This window comes from Equus caballus, chromosome 3 (assembly GCF_041296265.1).
Source record: "Equus caballus isolate H_3958 breed thoroughbred chromosome 3, TB-T2T, whole genome shotgun sequence".
In the NCBI taxonomy this organism is placed as follows: domain Eukaryota; kingdom Metazoa; phylum Chordata; class Mammalia; order Perissodactyla; family Equidae; genus Equus; species Equus caballus.
In genome coordinates, this window is record NC_091686.1 from 10,522,244 (window position 1) to 10,548,455 (window position 26,212).

Here is a 26,212-nt window from a genome sequence, read left to right on the forward strand (position 1 = left end):
GATGGGGAGGTGACCACCTTCCCAGGGCAGCCCATACAGCCCAGCCAGTGTGCAGGGCTGTCACACAGGCATCAAATGGCACGTTCCTTCACCAAAGAGACAGAATGGGGACACGGGTGCCCCGTGGCCCTCCCTTCTCTGTCGCTCCCGCTTCTCCCAGTCCTGGGCCGCCCTTCTCTGCTCCCCTGCCTGGTCCATTTCCTCTGCCTCCTCCTTCTCCTGTTCGCTCTACCAACATGTCTCCAGCCAGCTCTTCCCCCACATCCTTGCTGCTCAGGAGGACGGGGCACAGAGCCTGAGGTGGCTCATGCGTCCTGCTCCCCAGAGACCCGGGAGCTAAGCCCCAAGATGACTGGCCCGGGAAGGAGAGCTGGGTAGGTCTGCGGGAGGTAGGCATGCCCACTTCATCAGGCTGCCTCCTGTCTCTCCTCCTCTCCCTGGTGGCCTCCAGCCCCTTCCTACAGGATAGGGGTAGGGAGGGCAGAGCTGGTGTGTGCCCACCATACCTTGGACCTGCAATCTACGCAGCCCCTCTGGCCCCAGAACCCCTTTCAGCAGTGTGGGCAGGCACTGAGCATGCCTGTGGGCAGAGTGGGGGCAGCCCTAGGGGGGACCTTGGGGATGGAGAAGTCCCCAGGTTGCCCCAGACAGCAGTGACTCCCCACAACCCTTCAAGGTTAAGTGATCCCTGATGTGGAGGTGGGCTTGGTGGGCCCTCCCTGCTCCCCAGGGTCTAGGTCAAGGGCTGGGCAGTGTAGGTCATGCCCTGTGGCCCGCCTTGCCCTGCATTGATGCGGGTGTCTGTGAGAGGCTCCTGTGTACACAGGGCACACCTGGACGCGTGGCCTCGCCTCGCATCTTCCCAGGACCCTGTGTGCAGCTGCAGCTGTGGGTGTGTGTCTGTGCTGGCGCCAGAGGGATGCAGGAGCCCGGGACCATCAAGGATGATATGCTGCTGGGGGCGGGAGGAGCGGGGGCAGGGCTTGGTGAGTGAGGACCTCGGAAGCCAATCGGAGCCAGGTTGTCTCCCGACAGCCAATCTGGGAGCGGGGGCTCCTAGTGGCTGCTCAGAAACCCCGCTAGGAGGAGGGGCCGGCCTAGGCCCGGCAGGCTCTGCATATAAATGGCCCCGGGAGGAGCGGTACCCCATCTCAAAGCCTCTGATCTCCTGCTGGAGCTGCCTCGTCCCTCTGGACCCAGTGACTCAGGCTTTTTGGTCGCCCTTCCTGGGCGAGGCGGTCGCGTCCCTCGGCAAGATGCCGGAGTGCTGGGATGGGGTGAGTGAGGGCTCCGGGGCGGCGAGGGGGTCAGGGACGAAGGGCATCCCTCAGCCCATGTCTGGTGGCGAATCTGCCTTCAGTCGCCTCACCTGGGGGATCGCCGAGGCAAGGCCAGCAGGTCCTCGTCTCCCTGGTGACCCTGGTCTGCCGTGTTCGGGGGTAGCTGCTAGCCCCCGCAGGCCGGGGAGGGGTGACATCTGCAGAAAACGGCATGGGCTGCGACTTGTCTGCAAGCCTGTGTGGGCCGGCGTGCCAGCGTGTGTACACCCCGCGGACAGTGTGCCCTCCGCCTGGCACGTGCCCGGCTGGCGTCTGCCTCGCGCCTGTGACCATCTCAGCGCTGGGGGAGGCTGTGCGCCCCGCGTCTGTCTGGGGTGCCTGTGCGTGCACCCCAGGGGGCTGCCCTCGTGACCCTGCGGGCTTGTCTCGGTTGTTTGGGTGGCTGCACCTGAGTGCGAACAGGACAGACAGCCTTTCTTCCTTAGGAGTTGCTTGCAGCGCCTCCTGGTCCCCAGGGCACCACGGTGCCAGTCGAGCAGAGGCGGGGAGGTCTGGGGCGAGGTGCTAACTAGGCCGGCAAGCCAGGGTTCTTGTGGGGGAGGGGACGAGGGGGGTCGCGGTGCCTTATTTTGTGGGTGGGGGAAGGCACCCCTGAAGCCCTGAGCCTGCAGGCTGGGCGCCTCCTCCCGCCCGGGCAGCAGTACCCAGGGGTGCTGTTCTTCCTCAAGGAGGGAAAAGCAGGGCACACCTTCTCCTGCACCCCCAACCCCTGCCTGCCGTGCCCGGTCCGCAGCCCACGGGGTCGCCCCGCACCCGGGCAACGACGTCAGTGGCTGCCGCGGGCGCAGCCCGGGTCCCTGAACGATGGATGCGGTGGAGGGAAGAATCGGACTAGCCTCCCCTCCCGGGCGCACGCGCTGAGCCCTGGCTCAAAGGCCCCGCAGCACTCAAGGTCACGGGCGAGGAGAACCCAACCGGCGGAGAGGGGAAGTCAGAGCACCCTCCCTTGCTGCCGCAGTGCCTCCGGCGGATGCCCACCTGGAGGCGGGGCTGTGCTCTGACGTCACCGGGAGCCAATGGGAGCGCGCGGCCCTGGGGGTGGGGGCTCCGAGTGCGTCCGGCTGCGGCCCCTGGGGCGACCCCCTTGTGCAGCACCCAGGGGGACAGGGACGCTCGGCCTCGATCAGGCGGAGCTGGGTCTGAGCTCCGGGGTTGGAGGAGGCGCAGGGAGGTCGGCGCGAGGGTTCAGCCAAGGTCACTGGGCCGCGCGGGCCGGGCAAGCGCGGCGACGCCCCAGGGTCTGCCCAGGCCCACGCTTCCCGTCCCCGGGGAGATGCGTCTTAGTAGGGCGAGCACTGCGGCTGAGTCCCGCCGCCCCGGGGATGGGGACCTGGGGCGCCACAGGCTGGGAGGGGACAGACCCCCCTCACACACAGCCATGGGCAGTGGAGGTCTGGGTGTGGAAGGCCGTCGCCCTGGTCCTGACTTGTGCCCCGCAGGGCTGGAATGACCCTGTGCGGGGACTGCACTTCATGCCGCAGGAAGCGCATTGCGCTCTAGTGCGATGGCGCGCCTCCTGCCCCCGACCCCGCCCTCCATAGCGCTGTGCACCGCTCCTGCCCCCCGACCCCGCCCTCCACAGCCCTGTGCACCCCTCCTGACCCCGACCCCGCCCTCCACAGCCCTGTCCACCCCTCCTGCCCCTAGCCCCCACCCTCCATAGCACCGTGCACCCCTCCTGCCCCCAGCCCTCCCCTCCGTAGCACCGTGCACCCCTCCTGCCCCCAGCATTCCCCTTCATAGCACCATGCACCCCTCCTGCCCCCAGCCCTCCCTCCATAGCCCTGTGCACCCCTCCTGCCTCCAACCCTGCCCTCCAGAGGCAAGAGAGTGTGGTGGGTGGGGGATGCAGCACGGCCTCCCCAGCAAGTAGCTGTGCAGCGGCTGCCTGCTTGGTAGTCTTCTGGGTGGAGCTGGATCTCCTCCTCAGAAAATGCAGCCTTCAGCGCATACCCTTGCCCCTGAGGCTGGCACCTGACAAGGCCTGCCCTGCCCTCTCTGGGCTCGACCTTGGGCAAGTCATTTCTCCTTCCCCCATCTCAGATTCCTACTCTGAGGCTTGTGTCACTATGAGGAGTAAATGAGAAGATACGTAAGAAATGTCCAGTCCGTGGTCAAGGAGCAGGAAGTGTTCCTTGTTCTGATGGCCTTGAGGGAGGACAGGCCTGGGACAAGGGGAGGCTGTGGTGGCCCTGGCCACCTGGAGGGCAGCAGCAGAAGTGTGGCTTCCACGGGGTGGCCTTTGGCCACGGGGTTGGCAACACTTTGTCATCCCCACTGGAGACTCGGGCCGGGACAGTGGCCTCTGAGCCCAGACCCAAGAAGGCCAGCCCCCAAGAAGATCTCTTGGAATCTGTGTCCTCCATCTGCAAAATGGGGGAGGAGCTCCTCTCTTGCATAACACGCAAGGCACCTAGCACACAGTGAGTATTCAGTCATCTGCTGCTTCCTCCCTGTCCTTGACCCTAGCCCCACCTCCAACTCACTGGCCACCCCCTTTGGTTCCTGGGGCTCCCCATGGTGCAGGGCAGGGCTGTTTATTCAGCTCTGACGGACCCTCTTGGAGTTTCCCAACTGAGTGGCCAAGAGTGACCAGTTGCAGAGGGCCAGCCAGCAGAGGACCTCCCCAGGGCTCAGGGGGGCACAACCCAACCTCTCCAAGTGCCCAAGGCTCCGCAGACATCAGCTTGGTTAGTTCTCACTTAGTCCCCGTGAAAAGGCTTGGGAAAAGGTGGCTGAGGCACAGAGAAGTGGTGTCCCCTGCTCAAGAGTCATACACACAGTAAGGAGCAGGCACAGCATCCAACTCCTGCTTCCTGAAGGACTAACAGCATCCCAGAGCTGCCACTGCAGAAGGCTCTTGGGGAGGGGGTGGGTGTCTAACCTGGCCCTGCCTGAAGGGGAGGTGCATTCAAGGTGGAAGGACCCACCTGAGCAAGAGTCTGGAGGTGGGAGCCAGGGGCAGGCCTGGGGGTTGGGCTTGGCTGGCGTCGGGGTGTTCACCGAGGATTCTAGGCAGGGCTGTTGAAGCCATTCCCCTAGAGGAGCAACAGCCCTTCGAGGGTTCTGGGTTGGGAAGGAACACGGTGAGGGCAGGGCTCAGGCTGGGGTGGCAGAGCTGTCCTGGAGGGGCTGCAGTGAGACGGAGAAAATGGCCTCGCTGGACCCTGGAGGGCTGCGTGCAGGGCACCTCCCCCCACTGGCTGGTTTGCAGAGGGGACCAGAACTTTCCATGCAGACCAGTCACATCCCTGTGCCGAAGGGCCCTGGGAAGGGTGCTCCATCTGGTCTGTCCTCTCTGGGAGCTGCTTGGGGTGATGAGAATGGGGTGCTCCAGGTGGAGGCCCCACAGGCCCAGCAGCCCCCAGGCTGCCCCACAGCCTCATTCCCCAGAAGAACCAGGAGTGGGGGCCGCCCGGAGTGTCCAGCCTTGTCTCTCCCCTCAGGAACACGACATTGAGACACCTTATGGCCTTCTGCACGTGGTGATCCGGGGCTCCCCCAAAGGGAACCGCCCAGCTATCCTCACCTACCATGACGTGGGCCTCAACCGTAAGTGCACCCCAGCCTCATCCGGCTTCCTCTGCCTGGAGTCTCCCAGAGCAGTGAGGCCCCCTTCTCTCCCCGTAGGACCCCATAGATCCCTGCGCCCACTTAGCTTTGTGCCCTTAGTTATTTGGGCCTCAGTTTCCCTGCTGGAGCATGAGGCTGATCACTCTGCCTCGCCCTGCCTCCCAGGCCCACGGGCCCCCCTCCCCCTCTGCTCAGCACAGCTGAGAGGTGTGTCTTTGCAGACAAGCTGTGCTTCAACACCTTCTTCAACTTCGAGGACATGCAGGAGATCACCAAGCACTTCGTGGTGTGCCACGTGGATGCCCCCGGGCAGCAGGTGGGGGCGTCGCAGTTTCCTCAGGGGTAGGTACCCCGGAGCCCCTCCAGCTCTCCCCAGCTCTGCGCCCAAGACTGCACCTGGGCCTGACCTCCTGCTCTGCCCCACAGGTACCAGTTCCCCTCCATGGAGCAGCTGGCCGCCATGCTCCCCAGCGTGGTGCAGCACTTTGGGTGAGTCCCTGCCTGGCCCCTGCCCCCGTGCTGGGGGCCCAGGGGTGCCCACCACCACCACAGAGCCACGAAGCTGCAGCTGAGGCTGAGGACTGTGGGTGGCAGTCATGGGAAATGACACCCCCAGCCCTAGGGTGAGCAGCCATGCTCTCCACCAGGTTCAAGTACGTGATTGGCATTGGAGTGGGAGCCGGAGCATATGTGCTGGCCAAGTTTGCTGTGAGTCTCCCCCCACCACCCCCCCACCCCGCCCCCCACATCCTAGGGCAAGTCCCTGGGGGGGGCGGGGCAGGCTTTCAGCCCCAGAGAACTATCGCTGCTCTTTCTTCCTTCTCCTCCCCCTACTTCCTCTTCACTTAGAAAAGCCCTCTTTTCTTTTTTCCTCCAAGGAAATTAACTTTAAAAAAAAATAGGTTACTTTGTCCATACATTTCCTCAAAAGATTATAAATTATAACATGCTTGACAGTTATCCAAAGCCAAAACTTCTATTAACAACAAACTATACAACTAGTTGCTCTAGCCACTGAACAAGGGTTAGCCTAATCACCCATTCATTAAATAGGGTAATAGTTAAACATGAATCGTTTTGTAACCCAAAAAGTACACTTATGTTGAGGTCGCGAGGTTTAAAGAAAGTCACATTTGAGAAACATCCTGTCAGATAGGAGCCTCCAAATTTTTCATCTCTAAAAACAAAACTTAATTTTCAGGATGCAAAATATTTCTTTCTTCAAAAGAAATGACCCAAATTTTTCCACTCCGGTTTTGGAAACAGCACTTAACCATTCTGTTCACTGTAGACCACTGCCTCCCCCCAGACAAACCTGCGACAGTAGTGTTGTATGTATATTACCATTTTCCCCTAAACATGGGCACTTGAACAGAACTTGTGAATCTCTTTGACAATATCTAACACAGACAGGCTTTGGGAAGGTCAGTGTCCTACTTAACATCACTATGAAAGCAAAGAAACAAAATGTTTGATTGGAGGTGTTTAATCCTCAGTTTTACAATAGCAGCATCCTCAGAAGTATATTACAAGAGGTGGAAAACAGTGATATAGGCATAGATTCCAAATAAAGAATTTTGAGAGCTTACAGGCAGGAAGGAGGCCGAGCTGGGGCAGCTGACTGGGAAGTCCAGGCAGGTTCCTAGGCCAGTGGGTCATCTGTGGCATCTTGAAGCCCTTACGGAGTCTGTCCTTTTCCTCGGTCCCTCCCAACCACCTAGGAAATAGGAAGAGCCAGAATTTTACAGCCCGTTTTCTAGTTGGGAAGATTGGGGCCCCCTGCCCACCGTTCCCCCCACCCCAAGCCCTGTCTCCCTCTCACCGGCAGCTCATCTACCCCGACCTGGTGGAGGGGCTGGTGCTGATGAACATTGACCCCAATGGCAAAGGCTGGATCGACTGGGCCGCCACCAAGGTGAGCGTGGTCAGCCCGGACGGGGATGGTGGTGGTGAGGGGCGGCACTCACATGCCCTCTACCTCGGCCCGCAGCTCTCCGGCCTGACCAGCACTTTACCCGACACGGTACTATCCCACCTCTTCAGCCAGGTAAGGGCATGGGGGCCGTCCTCAACAGGAACAGGGGTGGCCAGGCAGGGGGTCTTAAGGAGGCTCAGGCAGCTTCTGAAGGGCCTGGTTCTGCCTCCTCCTAGCCGGGCAGGAGGAGGGGAGTTGGGGTTCTGTGGCATCTGACCTGTGTCACCCTGTACTCTGTTGTTAGCCATGATGTTGGGGCATCTGAAGGACAGATCGGGGGTGGGCCTCCTCCCATCGCTCAGTGGAGCCTCCCCTCCCCTCCTGAGGTCCCAGCCCCCCACCCCACCCTGCTGGGAGCTGGAAAGGGCTGCTCTGGCGGTGACACGTGCACGTCCCCTCTGAGCCCACGCCCCTGTCTGTCCGCTCCCTCCGTGTGTCCCCGTCCGTCCCCCTGGGCCCAGGAGGAGCTGGTGAACAGCACAGAGCTGGTGCAGAGCTACCGGCAGCAGATCGGGAACGTGGTGAACCAGGCCAACCTGCAGCTCTTCTGGAACATATACAACAGGTGTGGGCAGTGTGGGGCTCGTCAGCACTGGGACGCAGGGCCCCCAGTCTTTTGGGGGACCCCTTGCTACAACCATCCATGGGAGGAGGCAGGCAGACAGTGTGTAGATGAGCAGATTATTGAGCCTCCGAGAGGGCTCGCTTCTTGCCCAGGGTCACACCCCTCGAGGAGCACAGGTGGAGCAGTGCTCCAGCCGACTCTGGTTCTGGGCTCTTCCACTCCTCCCTTGGGGCATTGCCGGCTGGGAGCAGTGGGGGATGTGGGCGACATCCCTGACCCCAACAACCCTGAGCCTCAGTGCCGACATCTATAAAATGGGGAGGAGGTTGGAGGAAGTCTGGTTGTCAAGCTCGGCTCCCTGGAGCCCCTTTGGGGTTGCCCTGCAGGGGACTAGCCAGGCCCCCTCACTCACCTGCCCTCTCTTCTCTTTCTCCTGCAAATATTTACTAAGCACCTGCTGTGTGCATGATGCTGGAGAAAGTGAAGAACAAGTGAGGCCCAGGCCCTGCCCCGACTGTGGCCCAGGAATCCCACAGGACAGAGGCTTGTGCACATCTGACAAGTGCCTCAACGGGGAGGGAGAGCCAAATTCGAGGGCCCACCTGGCATGATTTGGGGGGTCCAGGAAGAAGTCACGCATGAGGGAACACTGAAGCCCTATTTATGCAGAGCAGGCCCCTGTGTGCCTGTTTCATCAGTTGGGATCTGTGAGGCCGTGTTCTACTGCTGAGATGACTGGATGAGCTTGAGGCCCTACTCTGGACCAGCCAGGGGACTCCTGGGGATGGGGTTTGGCTGAAATACAGGAGTGTCAGGCTTAGGAGCAACACGCCCTGTCCTCCCAACCCCCTGCCTTGGGATCCAGTCCTGGGATGCCCATCTTGGCCTCTCTCTGCCTGCAGCCGCAGAGACCTGGACATTAACCGGCCTGGAACAGTGCCCAATGCCAAGACGCTCCGGTGAGTGCCCCCTCCCCTCCAGCCTGCCCCGCCTTTGCCCCATGCCCAGGCCACACAGCCCTTTTCCTCTGTGTCTGCAGCTGCCCCGTGATGCTGGTGGTCGGGGATAATGCGCCTGCTGAGGATGGGGTGGTGAGTGAGGAACTGAGCCCTGACCAGGGGTGGGAGGCAGGAGTAAGGGGGTCACTGGCCTCTGGGCAGCAGGGCCAATTCTTGACCCAGCCCAGGGAGGCCTCAGGGACAGGCACTGGGTGGTGGGCTTCTCCACCACCTGGTGCAGCCCCCATCCTTCAGGTGAGGGAGGTCTGGAGACCGGAGGGAGCTGGGGCCAGGGCACGTGATGGTACCTGATGCCCCACCCCCTGCCCCACCCAGCAGTGCAGCCCCACCTCAGTCTCTGCCCACCTCAGGCCCAGAGGCTGATCTCCCTTCTCTCTAAGGTTTGATTCATCATTATGAAATAAGTAATTCACGAGCACAGCACTGGTCCCCCTTTGACCTTTGTCACATATGGGGATTGTGTGTCACCTCTCCTATTGGAACTCCAAGAGCAGGCAGCCTGAGGGCTTCATGTCCCCCTCAGCATAGAGGGCCAGGAGTTCAGGAGTGCTCAGGGCAGCTCCCAGTGTGCCCAGAAACTACCACATCCTCCCTGTACCTGAGGGCTTGGGGAGCAGGGGTGTGGGCTGTGCTGGCCATCTTGACCCATGCAGAGTTCTGAGTCTCCTGCTGACCCTTGGCCCTTCCTCACCTCACCGCCCAACTCCTGTGGTCCCTGGTGCTTTCCTAGCCACTTCCGCCAAGGTGGCCCTGGCTCTCCGTGAGGACAGTCCCCAGCCCCTGCCCCATCAGCAGTCGTGAGTGGAGGCGAGGGTCCTGATCTCCAGGGGCGTGGCCTTTCAGAAGGCAGCCTGGGGAGGGGCAGCCTTAGCCAGCGCCTGTGTCTGCCGCTGCCCTCCCTCCCTCGCCTCCCTCCCTCCTCCCAGCTCTGGGGATAGACCCAACCTTAGCAACCGGGCCAGGGGCTCCCCTGATACCCTCTTGGGGGCCAGGGCCACCTTGCTCTGCTGAAGCTGGCTCCTTGTCCCCAGGTCGAGTGCAACTCCAAACTGGATCCAAGCACCACGACCTTCCTGAAGGTGAGGCCTTCCTCCCAGCCCTGAGCCAGCACCCACCATGGGCCCAGCCTCAGAGAGGGGCCTGCCTGGGGGCCCAGCCGGAATGGGAGCAGGACTGTGTGTCCAGCCAGGGGAGCCTGTCCAGGTGTGCAAGGCCCAGGCAAGGTGTGCGGTGGCTCCTGCTCAGCTCACCCCCCTCTCTCTCCTGCAGATGGCAGATTCTGGTGGGCTCCCCCAGGTCACACAGGTGAGACTCTTGGCCCTCCCTCCCTTACCCAGCCCGGGTTGGGGAAGCCTCCCCCCGCCCCCATCCCAGGCAGCCAATCAAAGCCTGTGCCTGTCTGCCCTCCTGCAGCCTGGGAAGCTGACGGAAGCCTTCAAATACTTCCTGCAAGGCATGGGCTACAGTAAGTATACCGCCCCACCCGCCCCGGAGACAGTGGGCAGGCAGCGAGGTGGGGCTGAGCAGCCTACGGGCATGTGAGCTCTGTTATTGGGGTCTGGATGCTGGGCCCCTCTGGCCACATGCTCCCCACCATAGCTGGGGCCCCAACTAGGGCATCTCCACCTAAATTATAAGTTGATCATCCTGGGCTGTGCTCAGCTCTCCTGTGCCCTTGGGGGGCTTTAGGACACTGCTCTCATGTCTGGGCCTGATGCATCGGGGGCTCTTGTCCCAGCCCTGGGGGCGCAGGGCCCAGTGGGGCTGGGTCCTGCCAGAGAAGCCTGCCTGAAGGTGAGTCAGACACACCAGCCACCCCTGCCGGGGCCTCCAGCACCTGAGAAGGGCTTTTATCACAGGTAGTGGATGGTACCGGGGGCATCCGAGGAGCGGGCTTGGAGTCTGGGGACTGGGGAAGGCAGGTGAGGCCATCCTGGTGTCAGGAGAGCTGAGGGCAGCCAAACCTGGGTGGCATATCTGAAGACCCTGCGGTAACAGAGGCAAGGTGGTGGACCTGGCTCCCTGCCCGCCCCCTCCCTTCTCCAAACATCACCCTGTGCAAAGATGAGACTCCCAGACTGTGCTCAGGAGCCCCCCAGCACGCGCGTACCCCTCTCTGGCGGCACGGGAGCATTTCTGTGACCCCATCCTTCCTCCCAACCCCCCCATACACTTGGCTCTCCTGCGGGAAGCAAACCTCCTCTCTCTGATTCCCCCACCCCAAGACTTCAGCCTCTGGAGCTAGTGCCTCCTCGGGAGGACAGGCCCCTGGGGGGCTGGAGGGGTGCACATCCAAGAATAGAACTCCCCCTGGCCCCCAGGGGCCTGCCAGCCTCTCTGTGGAGAAGTAAGGCAAGGAGAGGCCAAGGCCACCAGTGAGACACTGGAGGCCAACAGTGAACGTTTGTGGGATGAGTGGATGAGCAACACTTGTCAGCCCCTGACGTTTTCTCAGGGCCCTGGGCGAAGTACCACCAGGCAGCCCGAGAGCTGGGAGGGCTCAGGCCTTGTCGGTGTGAGCCCCTCAGTGCCGCAGCCCAGGCAAGATGAGGGCCCCCACCCTGCTGTCGGGGCTCCTGGGGCCAGACTAAGACCAGCCCGCGCTGCGGTTCCTAGTGGCCCGCTGTGGTGGGGGGCGGGCGGGGCCGGGCTTCCTGAGGCTCTAGTCCTGCCCCAGCCCTCTCTGTGCCTGGACTTTTCTCTCATCTCTGGCCCATCTCCACGCCCCTGCCTCACCAACCATGCTCTTCACTGGTGTTCTGTGTCTCCCCACCCCGCCCTCTCCGGCCCTGTCTTCTCTCTTAGTTGCGTACTTGAAGGACCGAAGGCTGAGTGGAGGAGCAGGTACCCCATGGCCCCTCCCCTGATGCATGGACCCCCCCGCCCCCGCCCCAGTCTCGCCCGCTCCTTCCTCTGTGCAGTGCTGCAGCCAGGCTGCGTCTTGCTGTGGTTTGGAACCTTCTTGTGTCCTGCTCCCCTCCAAAACCCAGGGCAGTCCTGCTCTCCCGCAGGTCCTGGACCACGTGGCTCTGTACCACTGGAGGGCTCTAGATCGGCTGAGGTTCAGAGCAGTCTTGCTTCTAGGTTGCCGTGGGCCACGTGACTCCCAGAGCTCAGGAACCAGAACCTCTCAGAGGCAGCGCCTGGCCCTGGGGACGACAGGGTGGCTGGTTGAGTTGAGGAGGGTAGAGTTGGCCCCTGCGGGTCTGTGAAACTCTGAATAAGAGCAGAAACTGGATTTAGGGTGATTTGAGGCCCCCACACCTTGTCCTCCTCCCCCTGCTCCACCATGCTCTTGAGGGAGGTAGAGTTGGAAATATGTCCCATCCCTGCACTAGCTCAAGGACACCCAGTCAACTCCCACCCCTGGCCAGCTGCCGCGAGAAGGGTCCTGCTGTCTTCTGCGGGGCCCCTGGTCCCCTGTCCTTTGGCTCACTCACTGTTGCTGGCACTGCATGCCTCGGGCTTGACGGAGCGGACGCAGAGCCCTGGCTTGCTGGTGGAAGAACGGGGCTCGCTGGCCGCTTTGCTTGCGTGGATCGTTTTCCCGCCTGCTGGCACCCGGCCCTGCCCGCTGGTCCTCACTCTGGCTCCCGTCTCGGTCCACAGTGCCCTCGGCCAGCATGACCCGTCTCGCCCGCTCTCGCACCGCGTCGCTCACCAGCGCCAGCTCGGTGGACGGCAGCCGCCCGCAGGCCTGCACCCACTCGGAGAGCAGTGAGGGGCTGGGCCAGGTCAACCACACCATGGAGGTGTCCTGTTGAAGCCCTTGGTCCCTCGAAGATGCCCACCTGCCCCCGCCCACATCGCCGTCCCACTGCCATCCTCGCGCCGGCTCATTTTTCCCTTTAGTTTATTTTTGTGAGGGCAAAAGGGAGGAAGTGGGGTTACTTCTCTTTTGTTTAAAAAGATGAAGGGATCTATCTTAGGTGCTGCAACGGAACAGTCTCCAGATGGTTTGAGGGGCTCACTCCCCCCCCCCGACTTTGTTAACTTGCTTAGCTGACTTAGACTCCTCTCTTCCAACTGCTGATGGCCTAGGGACCGTCGCGGGGGGGGGTGTCCTGGGAGGAAGGGGATTAACTAAGGAAAGAGTTTGAGTCCTTCTCTGGCTAGGATCCAGGCTAATATCCTGGGTTAAAGAAGGAGCAAGGGATGACCTCGTTGGGCAGGCAGGTTTGAAGATGGGATGGGGTTTTGGGTGGTGGGCACTGGGACAGCAGGAGCACGAGGTCTAACTCCTGGCATGAGAGCCAGGAGACAGCAGCAGGGAGCGCTGGGAGGCAGGGAGCCCTGGAGCTCTGCAGGCCCCTTTCCCCTAACCCTTCCACCCAACACATGTGTTTGTCTTGAAGCACATGTGACGATCATCTGAACAGCAGCCACAAGGGGGCACTCGCAGGGCTGGTGCTGCAGGGCCAGGCAGGCAGAAGCTGAAGAGGGTTTTCCTGCCCAAGGATAGAACAGGCCGGACCTTGAGGGCAGGAACTCCATGAATTGTCCCTTCCAGCCCACACTCTCTGCCACCTCCTGGCCCTGTCCCATTTCTAAGCCTGAGGCAGAAAGTCGCCTGGTCCTCTGTCTCCGTAGGGACCAGACATGGGGGCTGAGGTTAAAGGCTGGGATAGTCTGTGAGTGCTGGCTGCACCCCTGAGATCTTCGTGGGGACTGCCGTGGGGAGCCAGCAGGAGCAGGGGCAGAGATTCCTCTAGACCCCTTTTTTGCTCCCAGTTTCCATGGAGGACAACCCAATCAGCAGCAGTATAGCCAAGGCCTCCAGAAACGTGGAGAAATACCTAGGGAGAGTTCTGGTCAAGCCATGCCAGTGTCGTGCAAACATCACTAGGAAGGGAAAGTTTATTTGGAGAGGACTGGTCCAAGGTTGCGGGACTTCACAGTCCCACATCACCTTCTCAGCCTGTTAGAGTGGGCTGGGCCTGGGGCTCCCTGGGTCCTGGAGTGGGAGGTGAAGGTTCCTGAAAAGAGCAAGGGGCAGGCAGAGGAGAAAGGCTCCCCACACACCCCAGCCCCTGCCTGCCACCTGAAGCCTGTCACCTGAAGTATACTGCCATCCACCCACCTTATCAGGTAGAATCTCCTGGCCCAGAAACCAGAAGCCATTTGTCTTTGAGCCTAAATCAGTTGCCACAAGCCCCCAGACGAGTGAAGACAGAGGCGAGAGAGCAGTGAAAACTGCAGGGCTGTCGGAGGGGGGAGTGTGGGGGGTGAGGGGGTGCTGGGAGCCTGAGAGGACACTGCATCCCCATTTCCTGTGCACACATCACTCCCTTCTATAATCTTAAGCCATTACTAGACTGCTCTGGAGCCCGGTGGAGTGTAGTCTGCCCCCAGTCCTGTTTACTCACCTGCTTCCCTTGAGTATCGAATGTGACTGTTTGAAAAGCTGGTAGAATTAATCCCTCTTACTGTAGGTAGCGCTGCGACTCTGGGATTTTTTTTTTCTTTTCTGCTGTGTTCTTTCAGATGAGATATCTATAAATATCTATACATTATATATATATATGTATATTGGGTCCTCTTGTGTGTGGTTTTCCATCAGAGGCTGTCTCTTTGGTCAAAGTGAACTTTTAATGGAGTTTATTATTTTCCTCTCTGTACAAAGTGAAGAGCCTAATTTTGTGTATTCTGGTGGCTGATGTCATGAGATTTTGAGATGACAAAATATAAAACAAATAAAAATCCTTGTCAACGTAGAGAGAGTTAACTGTGCTGAAAAACTAATAAAGAAACTAAAAAGAATTCGAGTATGGTTATGCCATGGCCATCGAGGGAACATTTTGAGGGGATATGTTCAGGCTGGCAAGGCTGGTGCTTCTTGGGTTGAGGTCACTTGAGCATGCAGGGTGCAGACAGGCGTGTCCATCTGTCTCTCTGTTTCCAGTTCCTGTCACAAACATCATCTTACCAATCCTTACATTAATTCTACCGGGTAGATATTTATCTTAGTTTCACAGCTGGGGAAACTGAGCCTCAGGCTAAGGGATTTGCCCTAGAGGCCAAGCCAGGAGCTGACCGTGGCATGTTTCAACTTAAAACCCAGCTTCTAACCTTTCTATTTGCAGCCTTATTTTCTTAAATTTAACAGCATGCTACTGGCCCGTGTTTAACCACCATTTCTGATTCACTCACTCAGCCATTTAATAGACACTGAGCTCCTGCCGTGTGTCAGCTAATAAAGAAGTAAATAAATAAAAACAAAACCCCTCATGTGCTAGGCAGAAGGTGAAAAAGAGGGATATACTAGCGAGCAAGGGCAAAGGGGGTCTATTCTAGTTCTAGGTGCCCTCCCTACGCCACTCTGACACACACACACACACACACACACACGCTGCTCTAATTGAGCAAATGAAAACGGTCAGATGACCGCAGCTGACGAGGGCTCGAGATCAGGAAGGCCGGCCGGCCATCCACCCGGGTGCGCTCACAGCCCGCCAGCCGCGAGGCCCTCGGAGTCACATCCAGAAAGCAGATTTTGTTCTTCACCCGAACTTCGCCCAGAGGTCTCAGCTGTCGGAGACAGAAGGGGAGGGTTCTGCCTGGCTCAGAGCCAGGCGCGAGGCGGCACGGGGACACACATCTTCCTGCACCCGACCGCACGTCTCCTAAACCCAACTGGGGACACGCAGACCGAAGAAGGATGTTCTCAGAAGGAATGACCTCACCCGGTGCAAATCCTCACTCGTCTTCCGCGTGGAGGCCGCAACCAGCGTCACGTGGTCCTGGTGCCGAGGCGGGGACATACGCCCCGCCCCGAGGCGTGGCCTGGGACGCCGGAAGCGTCAGCGCGGGTCTAGTGACCCGCGGGGCTGGGTGCCCTCGGACCATGGCCACCCGGGCGAAGCGCCGGCGGGTAAGTCGCGGGCGGCGGGCGCGGGCCCAGCCCTGTCCCCCTGTCCCCCGCGCCGCGCCCTCCCCCGCGCGCGGTGCTGCCCCCGCGCTCCCCGCACCCCACGCCGTTCCCCGCCTCCCCTCCCCCACCCAGCGCTCTCGCCCCGCGCCGCGGCCTCCTCCCGCCCCCGCCAGCTCTCCGGGGCGGGGCCTCGCGACTGCGCTCGCATGTCTCAGGTGGCGGGGCCTGCGGGCGGCGGCAACCCGGACCCGGTGGCCGGCTTCCTGAGCTGGTGCCGGCGGGTTGGTTTGGAGCTGAGTCCCAAGGTGAGTGCGGGGCGGGCGGTGGGGCGGAGGCGGGCACGGCGGGGGGCGGGCCCGGTCTGACCGGCCGCTCCCTCTGCTCAGGTGGCGGTGAGCCGGCAGGGCACGGTGGCCGGCTACGGCATGGTGGCCCAGGAGAGCGTGCAGCCCGGGGAGTTGCTGTTCGCGGTGCCGCGGGCCGCGCTCCTGTCGCAGCACACCTGCTCCATCAGCGGCCTGCTGGAGCGAGGTGGGCACGCCGGCGGGGGGGACACCGGAGGCGGGCCCGCGCGGCCACGCCGGGGCTCTCACCTGTGTGTCTCCCGCAGAGAGAGGCGCGTTGCAGAGCCAGTCGGGCTGGGTGCCGTTGCTGCTCGCGCTGCTGCACGAGCTGCAGGCGCCGGCCTCGCCCTGGAGCCCCTACTTTGCGCTCTGGCCGGAGCTGGGCCGCTTGGAGCACCCCATGTTCTGGTGAGAGCCGTAGGAAGGTCTGGCTCGAACTGCCCTGCCCCGGGGACAGGGCTTACAAGCACTAGTCCCCGTAGAGTGTGTCAAGGAAACCTGGGTGGGGGTGTCACTGCAGGCCCGAGGAGCAGCGCCGGCAATTGCTGCAGGGCACAGGCGTACCCGAGGCCGTGGAGAAGGATTTGGCCAACATCCGCAGCGAGTACTATTCCATCGTGCTGCCCTTCATGGAAGCCCACCCCGATCTGTTCAGCCCCAGGGTTCGCTCCCCGGAACTCTACCACCAGCTTGTAGCTCTTGTGATGGCCTACAGGTCAGTGAGCAGAGCCTTAAGGACCCTTTTCTTATAGAACTCTATTGAGGGACAAGAGGGGAAAGGACAGTGAACGCCACCCCCAGTCTCTTATCCTACACTGGGCTTTAGCCAAGTTCTCTCTGTGGCAGCTTTCAGGAACCACTGGAGGAAGAGGAGGATGAAAAGGAGCCAAACTCTCCTTTGATGGTGCCTGCTGCAGACATACTAAACCACTTAGCCAATCACAATGCCAATCTAGAATACTCTCCAGTGAGTGGATCCCTCCCAGTTCTTGTTCTATGTGCATTGATGATTGGGCATTTGATTCAAACCAGTGTCTGTCATTTATGCTGGCCTGGCATTTGGGCTAAACGGGCTCCATTCTCCTGCTAAAACTGAAGTTAGCTCCTCCTGTATGTACTTTGTTTGCATATTCCAGTGAAACAGTTTGAACAGCAAAACATCTCAAAGCAAGTTGCAGTTAATTCTCTGATAAACTATACTTCCATCATTTATTTGGTGTTAGAGGTTGGCTGTTCTGTCAAGTGCCAGTGAGCCAAGATTGTGTTGGGGCCCTGTGGACAGCAGCCTGGAACAGCTATTGGTGTCAGTACTTTTCGGGAGGAAGGGGGAAGAGCGGGGATGTTCACAGGTCAAAGGTCTTTAATACCAAGGCTGTGTTTATATCAATTCTGTTTGCTATACATAAAGTTGCAAGAGACGATCCAAGTATAAAAATTAGGAAATGGCTGTTATTTTTTAAATCCCTAACCCCATTTGCCATTCCTACTTTGATCTAGGCTTAACTGTTCATTTTGGAAAGGTAGCAACTTTTTAAATGCTGAAGATGACTGAGCAGAGTGAGTCACTTAATAAAACATTGAGGCTGACTTTGACCTTTGTGAGCCTCACCCCTTTCATTCTACATACAGGATCTTAGCAGGAACTAAAGGTAGAATGTTGGTCGGTATAGCATCAGTCCCATCGCTGAACTATGCCTGCTGGAGGCTATTCCTAAGAGGGAAGTAATCTTCTTGGGCCTGGCCATGTAAGGGCCTGGCCCCAGCTTCTCCCTTCCACCCCAGAATTGTCTTCGGATGGTGGCCACTCAGCCCATTCCTAAAGGCCATGAGATTTTCAACACTTATGGGCAAATGGCTAATTGGCAACTAATTCATATGTACGGTTTTGTTGAACCATATCCTGACAACACGGATGACACAGCTGACATTCAGATGGTGACAGTTCGTGAAGCAGCATTACAGGGTGAGTGTCTGCTTAACTCAACCTTGGACACTGGTGGATGTGTCTCTATCCCCGCCCCAGGTACTCTGCTAAATAGCACTTGCCCCTTTTTTGTGGACAAGGCAGTGGACTAAGGAAAAATGAGCTCCTGGGTATACTGAGACTTCCACACTATCACTTTTCTATCTACAGGAACAAAAGTTGAAGCTGAAAGGCTCCTACTATATGAACGCTGGGATTTCTTATGCAAACTGGAGATGGTAGGGGAAGAGGGAGCCTTTGTGATTGGGCGGGAGGAGGTGCTGACTGAAGAGGAACTGACCACCACACTCAAGGTAAAGAGCCAAAAATGGCCATTTACTGCTGAAAATGGCCTAGGTATTTAGAGCTAGATAAAGCTAGATGAGAGAGGAAAGGTGGGATGGAGGGAGACTGAAACGCTGCCAAAATAGATTGGCTACTCTAAATCAATTTCAGAAATACACAAGTAGTACATCCTAATTAAAGGGCCCCATGTTGCTTCCAGGTGCTGTGCATGCCTGCGGAGGAGTTCAGGGAGTTTAAAGACCAGGATGGATGGGCAGATGACAAAAAGGAAGAGGACAGCCTGACAATCACAAATATCCCCAAGCTCAAAGCATCATGGAGACAGCTTCTTCGAAAAAGTGTTTTGTTGACCCTGCAAACCTATGCCACAGACTTAAAAACTGAGCAGGATTTACTCAGTAATAAGGAGGTCTATGCCAAACTCAGCTGGAGGGAACAGCAAGCCTTACAGGTTCGTTATGGTCAGAAGATGATCTTACACCAGTTGTTGGAATTGACGAGTTAGCAGGTTCCCTGTTACCTGAAGGAACATCCATGAGAAGAATTTTAGTCTAAGCTGATATTCATCGATGTTTGAAAAGAAGGAAAATTTGGATCTTTTGCGTTGCTTTTCTTATAAATAACAAAAGGAAAAGTAGCCAAAGTGTGGTGCTAGGACTAACTCTGAGGTAAGGGTGACATGTTAGAGAATTGGGAATCACTGCTGACTGCTTCTAAGACCAATAAATTTTATAGCTGTTTTGTTCTCAGTTTGAACCAGAGTTCAAAAGGTGATGGTAATACGTCTTGCTGTAGTCTAGCATTTAATGACAGGGACTTTGAAGGTAGACCTGGTTCAAATCTGGGTCTATTTTGAGCAAGTCACTAAAAAGACTGTTCCTGTTAGAGAATTTAATAAGCTATGTCACTGGCACTCAGAGCAATTGTTTTAATTCCTCAGCAGTCTGAAGTCTGTTCTAGATGGCACAACTCGCCCTTCAGGGAAGAAACTCTAAGACACCAATGACATTCAAGCCCCACTCATGTAAGATTTCTACTATTTAATCTTGAACCTTTTGGTCCTTTCTGGCCATAAAATTTAACAGTCATTAAAGGTAAGGTATATTGTAAGTGGGAAATATATACCTGGTCTCTTTTAAAAATTATATAAAAACACCATAAGGGTAAAGGATATTAAAAAATGGACGTTTTGTGATTCAGTTTAACCACAGAAGCCTGCTCCAACAATTTTCCACTGTTGGAAAGAACAGGTAGAAACACTATCATGCCAGATTAGTACCAGTGGGAAAGAGCTACCATTCAGCAAGAAGTTGGTGTTTCCCAATGGCCCCGGGCTCTGCAAGGCTGGACTGTCCACTTTCCTCCTCACCACCAGCACTGTTTGCTGCTACTGAGAAAGGCACAGTGGACTCACATGTGTGTCATGACTTTAATGTTTAACTACAGTATGCATACACATACAAGAAGTAGGGGAGCCAAAGCCCAGGAACTAGAAAGGCTACAAAATACAACACATGGACCAATACGTTTACAAAACATTCAAAATCCTTACAAAAGGGGCTGTATTGGTCCTTTTGACTTTTTTGTTGTTCCACTTAGGCTGTATGGCCATTCACTGGAATAATATGGGAGAGCAATTCATAATATTTGGTTCCCTTTCTTTTTCCCACAATTTATAAAATTATCAGGATTGAGATGGGGGAGCTTTAGGCCTGGTATGGTTTCCCTTTTTAAAAAAAGAGCTGACTGCATCTCACAGGGCTGAAGGGGGTAGGTTCTCCAACAGAAATGAAAAATGAGGCTTTCCCCAGCAGTCAGCTTTAAATTTGGGGAAGAGAAAAAAACAGAAACCCATGGGATCTCAGCTGCAAGCTCTTCCCATGTTCCCTGGCATACCAAATTCTAGCACATCCACTTTTTAACAACTTAGTGATTTTCAAGGCCCCGTCCACATTAAAAGAATAAGTTACATAATATTTAAACTTTTTGCTATTCTTTGGGACACCAGGAATGTCAGAAGACATGGAGCTATGCCCCCCAGACAAGTGCATGGCATCAGCAGCCTCTTCAATTATAAGCTGGGCAGGTACCAGTTTCTCTACTTGCCTTGGACACATTTTGCACAAACCCAAGAAGTTCCAGACAAAGGTTTTCTCTCTCATATATTTACACAAGTTCAAAATGATATTCACAGCATCTTCTAAATTTTGGCCAAGAGTCAAAAAATGCATTTAAACTTTGGAACGTGCCCACATAGACAGGAAGCTGACCCAAACAGTAATTGGGGCAGATACCCGAGAACCAAAGGGCTGGGAAAGTCGGGAAGAGCTGAAAGGATTCTTCAGCCAGTTTATAACCCTGGCATGGTAGGACCTCCAGGCTGACACATTTACAACAGAGATGCAGTTCCATCTAACTGGCACCTGTCCCTTCCATTACTTGCTGAGCCTGCTTCTGTCCCATGCAGCATTGTGCGACCGATTGGAATAACCTAAAGAATGGAGACAGTTACAAGTTTATTTGTGAGAAAAGTTCAGGCCTGCTAACACCTTGCATCTCATTAGCTTTGGCTACTACTGCCTTTTTAATCACCCACCCAAGATGGAGCCATCAAATGATTCTCATTGTCCTGTCGCAGACAATTAAAAGTACTTTTAACTCACTTTTCAATTTCTGGGGCACAATGTACAAACTCGTGGTTCCAGAACTTAAACGCTGGATTTTTAATCAGCTCAATGAAGGTAATAAGAAGACCCCAAGGATGTGGCCTATTTACAATCAACCGTTCCAAGAGAACCCTGGAGAAGGAGAGAGAAAGTTAGTCAATGCACAGAGAAACATAGAAATTCATGACTATTTCTCCATTACCTTTTTTTCTGACTCTTCTCTCTGATTATTAAACTACATGCAAAAGTTGCTAGCTTTACTAAAAACAAGTAGATTAATCTCTACACTGTACACAGCATGGATAAAGCAAATGGATTTTGGAATTAGAAAAGCCAGGTTAGAATCCTGCCTCTTCCCATTACAGAGCCTAAAAGACTAAGTTAAAGTTAGGATAGTATTATGGTGCAGAGTGTAATCACTTAAAGGAGGCACACTCAATGACTACTAGTACTTGTGTAAATTGGCGTAATTTTTCTGAATGGCAGTATTGGCTTAAACAGTCATATCCTTTGGCCTAACCAATTGTACTTCTAAATTTACCCTAAAGAAATAAGCACAAGAACAAAGATTATAGGGAAGTTCACTACAGATTTATATATAACAACAAAATAAGACATTATCATCTAAACATCCAATAGAATACTAATTTCTGGTATATAAATCTAAGGAATACCGTATCTAATACCCAGAAACAACTATTAGGTGAAGGGGCAAGTTTAAAAAGCCTGGTCCAATTTTTAATTTTAAAGTACATATACATATCTCTGTCACTACAATCTACCCATTTCCCGATCTTCAGTGCTGTACAAAGTCTAAGCAATCTGCAAAAGATTCCTAACTATTGTTAGGAAAACACAAGCATGATCCTATTATTTCTCCTGGTTAAAACCTTTCAACCCAGAGCTAAGAAAGAAAAGTCCAAGCTCTTTAATAGGTCTGTGTGATTCAGGACTGTGGACTGTGATTAAAACTGCCACCCCCACCTCAGAGAAGCTCCTGACATTCAATCAAAATGTTGGTGCCTCTTGTTGAAAACTACTTTTTACTTCAGCAATGATTATGATTTGTGATTGTCTACTTGTGACTTTTTGTGTCTATCAGTCTAATTATTAGGAGGACAGGAACCGTGTCCATTTTCTTTACAGCTATATCCCACATTTAACCACGTAAAAAGTGTTTTAAACAGACATGGAAAAAATGCTCAATGAACACTGAATGCATACAAAAAAACATTCATGGAATTCATAATAAAGGGAAAAAGGCATCATTTAGAAGCGTCTGAAAAACAAAATTCTCTCTTACCTTGTAATCTGTTCTTGGATAGCTTCAGTATTGGCCTCTGCAAAAAGGTACAGCATGGTACAGCTGAAGTAGTGAGTGTGGCTATTTGGGTACCGCAGCTGATTTGCAATTGCATTCAAGAAGAGATACCGACCTAGAAATTAAGACTCAGCTTAGTGAGGACTTGGCTTTGGAAGGCCAACATGAGAAGACAAGTCATTCTGACTGGCTACGATGTGGATTTCTGATACAGGCTTTCAAATTATTCTTTAGTTTCAACCAGTGGTTCTCAGGTCCCCACAGAGTTTTCATTTCTGTGGGTTTTATTTCAGTACTTTCTACATTAAAATTTTTTAAAAGATTTAAAATTTTTTTAAAAAAATAATAGACCTACTGCATATTAATATAACATTATTAAGTATTTTCCAAAAAGACTTAATGGAGTTCGTCACCGTTTTACATTTCACAGATCTCTTTAGTGTCACCTAATAGAAGACAGCTGGATTCTCATTTCTGCCTCTGTGTTCAATCTGTTCCAGTATTATATTTCATGTAGCCTCTGGAAAACTCCACTAGTGCACTCGTGACAAACGAGTGTGGGGAAAAAAGCAAATGTCTTATCATGAAAATGGTTTTGACCTCACACAGTTCTAAAAAGAGTGTTAGGGACACCCCCAACGGTTCCTAGACCACATTTTTGAGAACTGCTAGTTCAAACTATATTGGAATAAATATCTATTATCTTAACTGGGTTGGGTTGTCTGCCTTTGATATCACTCATGTTTGTAAGGCTATCAAAGTGAGCTTTAACACTTCCCCCACAAGGCTATCCCTCCTTTATTTTGCTGGGCTCTGGACATAATGGTATTCAATTATGTTAAATCTTGATTTTAAGCTGTTTCAAATCCCATCTACAAATAGGCATGCAGTATATATATATATATATATATATATATATATATATATATTACAGACATAAGTATACATACACACAGGTATACACTCAAGATTAAGTAGTCTCTCAAGAATCCATAGCTAAGTTGAAAGTAGGCAACCTCCTAAAGTATTTGTGTGCGAAAATGAACAGGACTGAATAGCTGGTTAGCACCTGCTGGAGCCTCATAATAAAGAATGAATATAGAACACCAAAAGAACTGTAGTTCAACCAAGCAAGGTGCAACTTAGAATAAGAATTACTTTTTGCAGAGCAGATAGGGAAAATCCTATTTATCTTTATATGCCTAACGCTTAACATGTTGCCTCACAAACAGGCACCAATAAATGCTGGGGGAAAAGGCAGGCTAACAAAACATGAGCCTGTTTTTAAAGAAAGACTAGCAAAAGGGATGTTTATTTTCACAACAAAAGTACTGTAATCATATACACTGAAATACTGACTGATAAGATAAAGATTTGGATGATTCTTTGTGCTTTTCTGTGTTTTCTGCATTGAACAGATCTATCTAATTAAAGATAAAATAACCAGCTAGATCATAAACATATTGACAGAACATTCTCTATTGTGGCTTAAAGTATTTTTATGACCAGACTATAGCAAAAAGTGCAGAGAACTTGACTGTGAGAACTGGCTGGCTTCACTCACCTTCAGTGTCCAAGTCCACAGCCAGATTCTGAAATATGTCCATGTGAGCCGAGTGCGTGATCGTGCTCATTGAAGGCGTGCTGCCCTTGTTATGGATGTGTGCAATGGCCTGAGTCCCTACATAGAGCACCAGTGCGTTGATGAGCTGGAGGTTGTAGCGATTACCAGGCTCGTTGGATACCTAAATGAGCAGAACAGAAAGCTCCTGACTTATTCTCACAAAGGTCTGATTTCGGCACCAATATTTCTAAACCCTTTTTATGCCTTCATACAACAGCTGAACTGCTCAAATTCTCTGCCATGTGAATTTTTAGACATATGCTTGAGTTTTTGAGGTTATTTAACAAATACACATCTGCCCAAGGGTGGCTATAGCAACAACAGAAACATGACTTCCCTTGGGAAGCCAAGGCTTTGACAGGTACCAGCACAAAAGTAAAGTTCATAAAGTCAAAATATGCACTATCTGAAATAGAAGATTTTTAAGAGGGGGAAAGCTGTAGTTCCTTGGTTTGGAACAACAATACAACTTCAAGTCATTTTCTATACAGCAAATCAAACTAGAATCCATTTGTTTAGAAAAATCTTGGAGTACTGACAGGGAATCGTTATTAGGAGTCTACTCTTACAGAAAATCAGTCCATTCCCTGGTCACCTCTTCCAAGGCTATAGCTTTGTGTCATTGACAAGATGAACTAGTAAAATATATAATCCAGTTAATTTCATCTAACCATTAGAAATGACAATATGTTTTAAAATCTTTAAATCAGGTTAAAAAGACTAACTCCCAAACAGGGTATGCACACAATGGTACCATCAAAAGTGCTTTCTATGAAAAATACAGCTGAGAGGTCAAGCCAAACCAATCAACCTGGAGGTTGCTGCGCAGATCAGAGAGAAAAGTGACAGGTGATCGAGTTTTAAGATAGGAATCCAAATCCTTTTTGAACTGAGGTGGCATCACTCCAGTAAAATTGGTGAGAATCCGGGGTGCAATGTTAATTTCACTCAACATATCCACCTGCCCAAGACAAATACAAGAATCACAACCAGAAGCATTTGTAGGAGTTAACAGCAAATGAAACCTATGCTAGAAAGTGGCAGGATTCTTTTTCTAAAATTATACACATTATAAACATCTTGAGTAGAGCTGCCACTTTTTATTAATCTTTAATTAGAAGAATTTACATACAAAATGATAGGAATCTCTCATTCTACAATACAATATCTTTCTAGAACAAGGCAGGATAAGTACCTTTCATAGAAAGGTCTAATTTGCGCCACTAATTTTTTCCCTCGACTTAGATTTCAAAGTAAGAGTACAGAAAGAGATTCCTCACTCACCAAGAGCCCTAGTCTTTGAAAATACGCCCCAGCAGAACAAGACAACATCACACTTACTAGTTAAAAAGTAAGTGCAAGTGAAACAAAAAGTAGAAAATACATAAAAATCACAGTAACCATGTCAACGTAGTACGATTTTATGTGGTCCCTTCTCTCCTTTACTTCAACTATTTAAACAAAACATAAGCACAGACATATCAAACACCTGTGAAATATGGATATTACAAAGGTCTATTCTGCAATTCTGTGCCATACGGGAGCTACCCAGCAAATGAGTGCCCCAACACCTAGGTTGAGGTTCTGTAAAGAAATATAGCTAAATTTAATATCAAAATTAATTGAAAACAGCCATTAGACAAATACTGTGACTCAATATTCAGCAGTTATATCACACACTATGAGACTTAATAACATGATTGCTCCCCCCAAAGAGCACCCTTACCTGAACAAATAACTTTTACATGTGTATGCTGGGGGGAGGGTAGTTAAACAGCCCGCTTACCAGAGAAAGGACTGAAATATTAAGACATAACTTTCTTTTCCTTGAACTGTTTGGAACTTTACCTTCAGATTAGGAGTGAATGGGTCTGGGAGCCTCATGTTTCTTGGGAAGGCACTCAGGATCAGATTTCTTAGCTGGATACAATTGGGTGGGATCACATCACAGAATCCATAATGGTAATCACAAAGGAACTCAGGGAAATCATGCAAAAGAACCAGCAGCACTCTTAAAGTGCCCTATTTTTTAAAAACAAGAAAAACATTGGCTGTTTCCATACTAAGTAAGAAAATGGGAGTAACATAAGCCAAAAGCATACTTTAATAACATAATATCACAAGTGATTTATCAAAATATTTACATCTGAAAATCACAAAAAAACTAAGTATCAGGAGTTTATAGCCTTAAACACATATGCTAGAACAGGATGGACAAAAAAAAAAAAATAAAAACATGACATAAGCTGACATCTTCTTAAGATGGAAAAAGAACAGCTACCAAAAACAAAGTAGAAGAAAGCTGAAATAAAATTTTTAAAAAAGTGCTGAAGGGGAAGAGGATCAAAGCTAGAGGCTGGTTCTTTGAAAAGATAATAAAACTGATAAATCCTACACCAAGACTAATGGAAAAAACACAAATTACCAATATCAGGAATGAAAAAGTATCATCACTACAGATCCTAAAGACACGAAAACTAGTTTTAGAGAATATTAAACAATTTTATGCGAATTTGACAATTCAGATAAAGTACACGAATTACTTGAAAAATACAGCTTACCAAAACCCAAACAAAAAAAGAAAATCTGAAGTCTTTTATAATAAAGAAGTTAAATATGTTGTTAAAACCCTTCCCAAAAAGAAA

At 52.9% G+C, this 26,212-nt stretch overlaps 3 protein-coding genes across 22 annotated transcripts in view; 2 read left to right on the plus strand and 1 right to left on the minus strand.

Annotated features, from left to right (window-relative positions):
- The window catches only part of NDRG4 (NDRG family member 4), a 41,211-nt gene extending 26,982 nt beyond the window's left edge, over positions 1-14,229 (plus strand). For 2 of the 6 annotated variants that reach the window (XM_023637113.2, XM_023637112.2), the window contains exons 4-17: positions 4,787-4,892; positions 5,135-5,255; positions 5,340-5,402; positions 5,561-5,621; positions 6,742-6,828; positions 6,904-6,960; positions 7,350-7,453; positions 8,356-8,412; positions 8,493-8,544; positions 9,504-9,551; positions 9,742-9,777; positions 9,886-9,937; positions 11,278-11,316; positions 12,082-14,229. In XM_023637113.2, the coding sequence (XP_023492881.1) occupies positions 4,787-4,892; positions 5,135-5,255; positions 5,340-5,402; positions 5,561-5,621; positions 6,742-6,828; positions 6,904-6,960; positions 7,350-7,453; positions 8,356-8,412; positions 8,493-8,544; positions 9,504-9,551; positions 9,742-9,777; positions 9,886-9,937; positions 11,278-11,316; positions 12,082-12,236 (1,038 nt within the window). In that variant the 3' untranslated portion in view covers positions 12,237-14,229. Of the gene's footprint in view, positions 1-657; positions 1,278-4,786; positions 4,893-5,134; positions 5,256-5,339; positions 5,403-5,560; positions 5,622-6,741; positions 6,829-6,903; positions 6,961-7,349; positions 7,454-8,355; positions 8,413-8,492; positions 8,545-9,503; positions 9,552-9,741; positions 9,778-9,885; positions 9,938-11,277; positions 11,317-12,081 lie in introns of those variants that run through there. The other 4 variants (XM_070262980.1, XM_070262979.1, XM_023637110.2 and 1 more) reach the window with 3 other exon arrangements.
- Positions 14,230-15,211: 982 nt separating this feature from the next.
- SETD6 (SET domain containing 6, protein lysine methyltransferase) lies at positions 15,212-19,074 on the plus strand. Of its 2 annotated transcripts, XM_070262981.1 has the most exons (10): positions 15,212-15,343; positions 15,559-15,648; positions 15,730-15,874; positions 15,954-16,095; positions 16,208-16,402; positions 16,534-16,654; positions 17,470-17,650; positions 17,822-17,964; positions 18,156-18,407; positions 18,897-19,074. In XM_070262981.1, the coding sequence occupies exons 1-10, from the start codon at positions 15,317-15,319 to the stop codon at positions 18,960-18,962; spliced, it is 1,362 nt and encodes a 453-aa protein (XP_070119082.1). In that variant the 5' UTR covers positions 15,212-15,316; the 3' UTR covers positions 18,963-19,074. The 2 variants fall into 2 exon arrangements, with proteins under 2 accessions (XP_070119082.1, XP_023492877.2); XM_023637109.2 differs by lacking the exon at positions 18,897-19,074 and having other exon boundaries at positions 18,156-18,712.
- Positions 19,075-20,105: 1,031 nt separating this feature from the next.
- Positions 20,106-26,212, minus strand: part of CNOT1 (CCR4-NOT transcription complex subunit 1) — a 112,961-nt gene continuing 106,854 nt past the window's right edge. For all 14 annotated transcript variants that reach the window (XR_011437332.1, XR_011437333.1, XR_011437334.1 and 11 more), the window contains exons 44-49: positions 25,416-25,589; positions 24,379-24,528; positions 23,508-23,688; positions 21,926-22,058; positions 20,620-20,754; positions 20,106-20,447 (exon numbers count right to left, since the gene is read on the minus strand). Coding sequence is in view for 11 of the 14 variants with exons in the window: in XM_070262977.1 (XP_070119078.1) it covers positions 20,369-20,447; positions 20,620-20,754; positions 21,926-22,058; positions 23,508-23,688; positions 24,379-24,528; positions 25,416-25,589 (852 nt within the window). In the remaining 3 variants the exon portion in view is untranslated. The remainder of the gene's footprint in view (positions 20,448-20,619; positions 20,755-21,925; positions 22,059-23,507; positions 23,689-24,378; positions 24,529-25,415; positions 25,590-26,212) is intronic.

Bases quoted from the DNA above. Each gene is read 5' to 3' on its own strand.
- SETD6 (XM_070262981.1), top strand. From the start codon at position 15,317: ATGGCCACCCGGGCGAAGCGCCGGCGG. The intron at 16,096-16,207 runs GTGAGAGCCGTA...GTGTCACTGCAG, and splicing joins TTGGAGCACCCCATGTTCTG to GCCCGAGGAGCAGCGCCGGC. The intron at 16,403-16,533 runs GTCAGTGAGCAG...TCTCTGTGGCAG, and splicing joins GCTCTTGTGATGGCCTACAG to CTTTCAGGAACCACTGGAGG.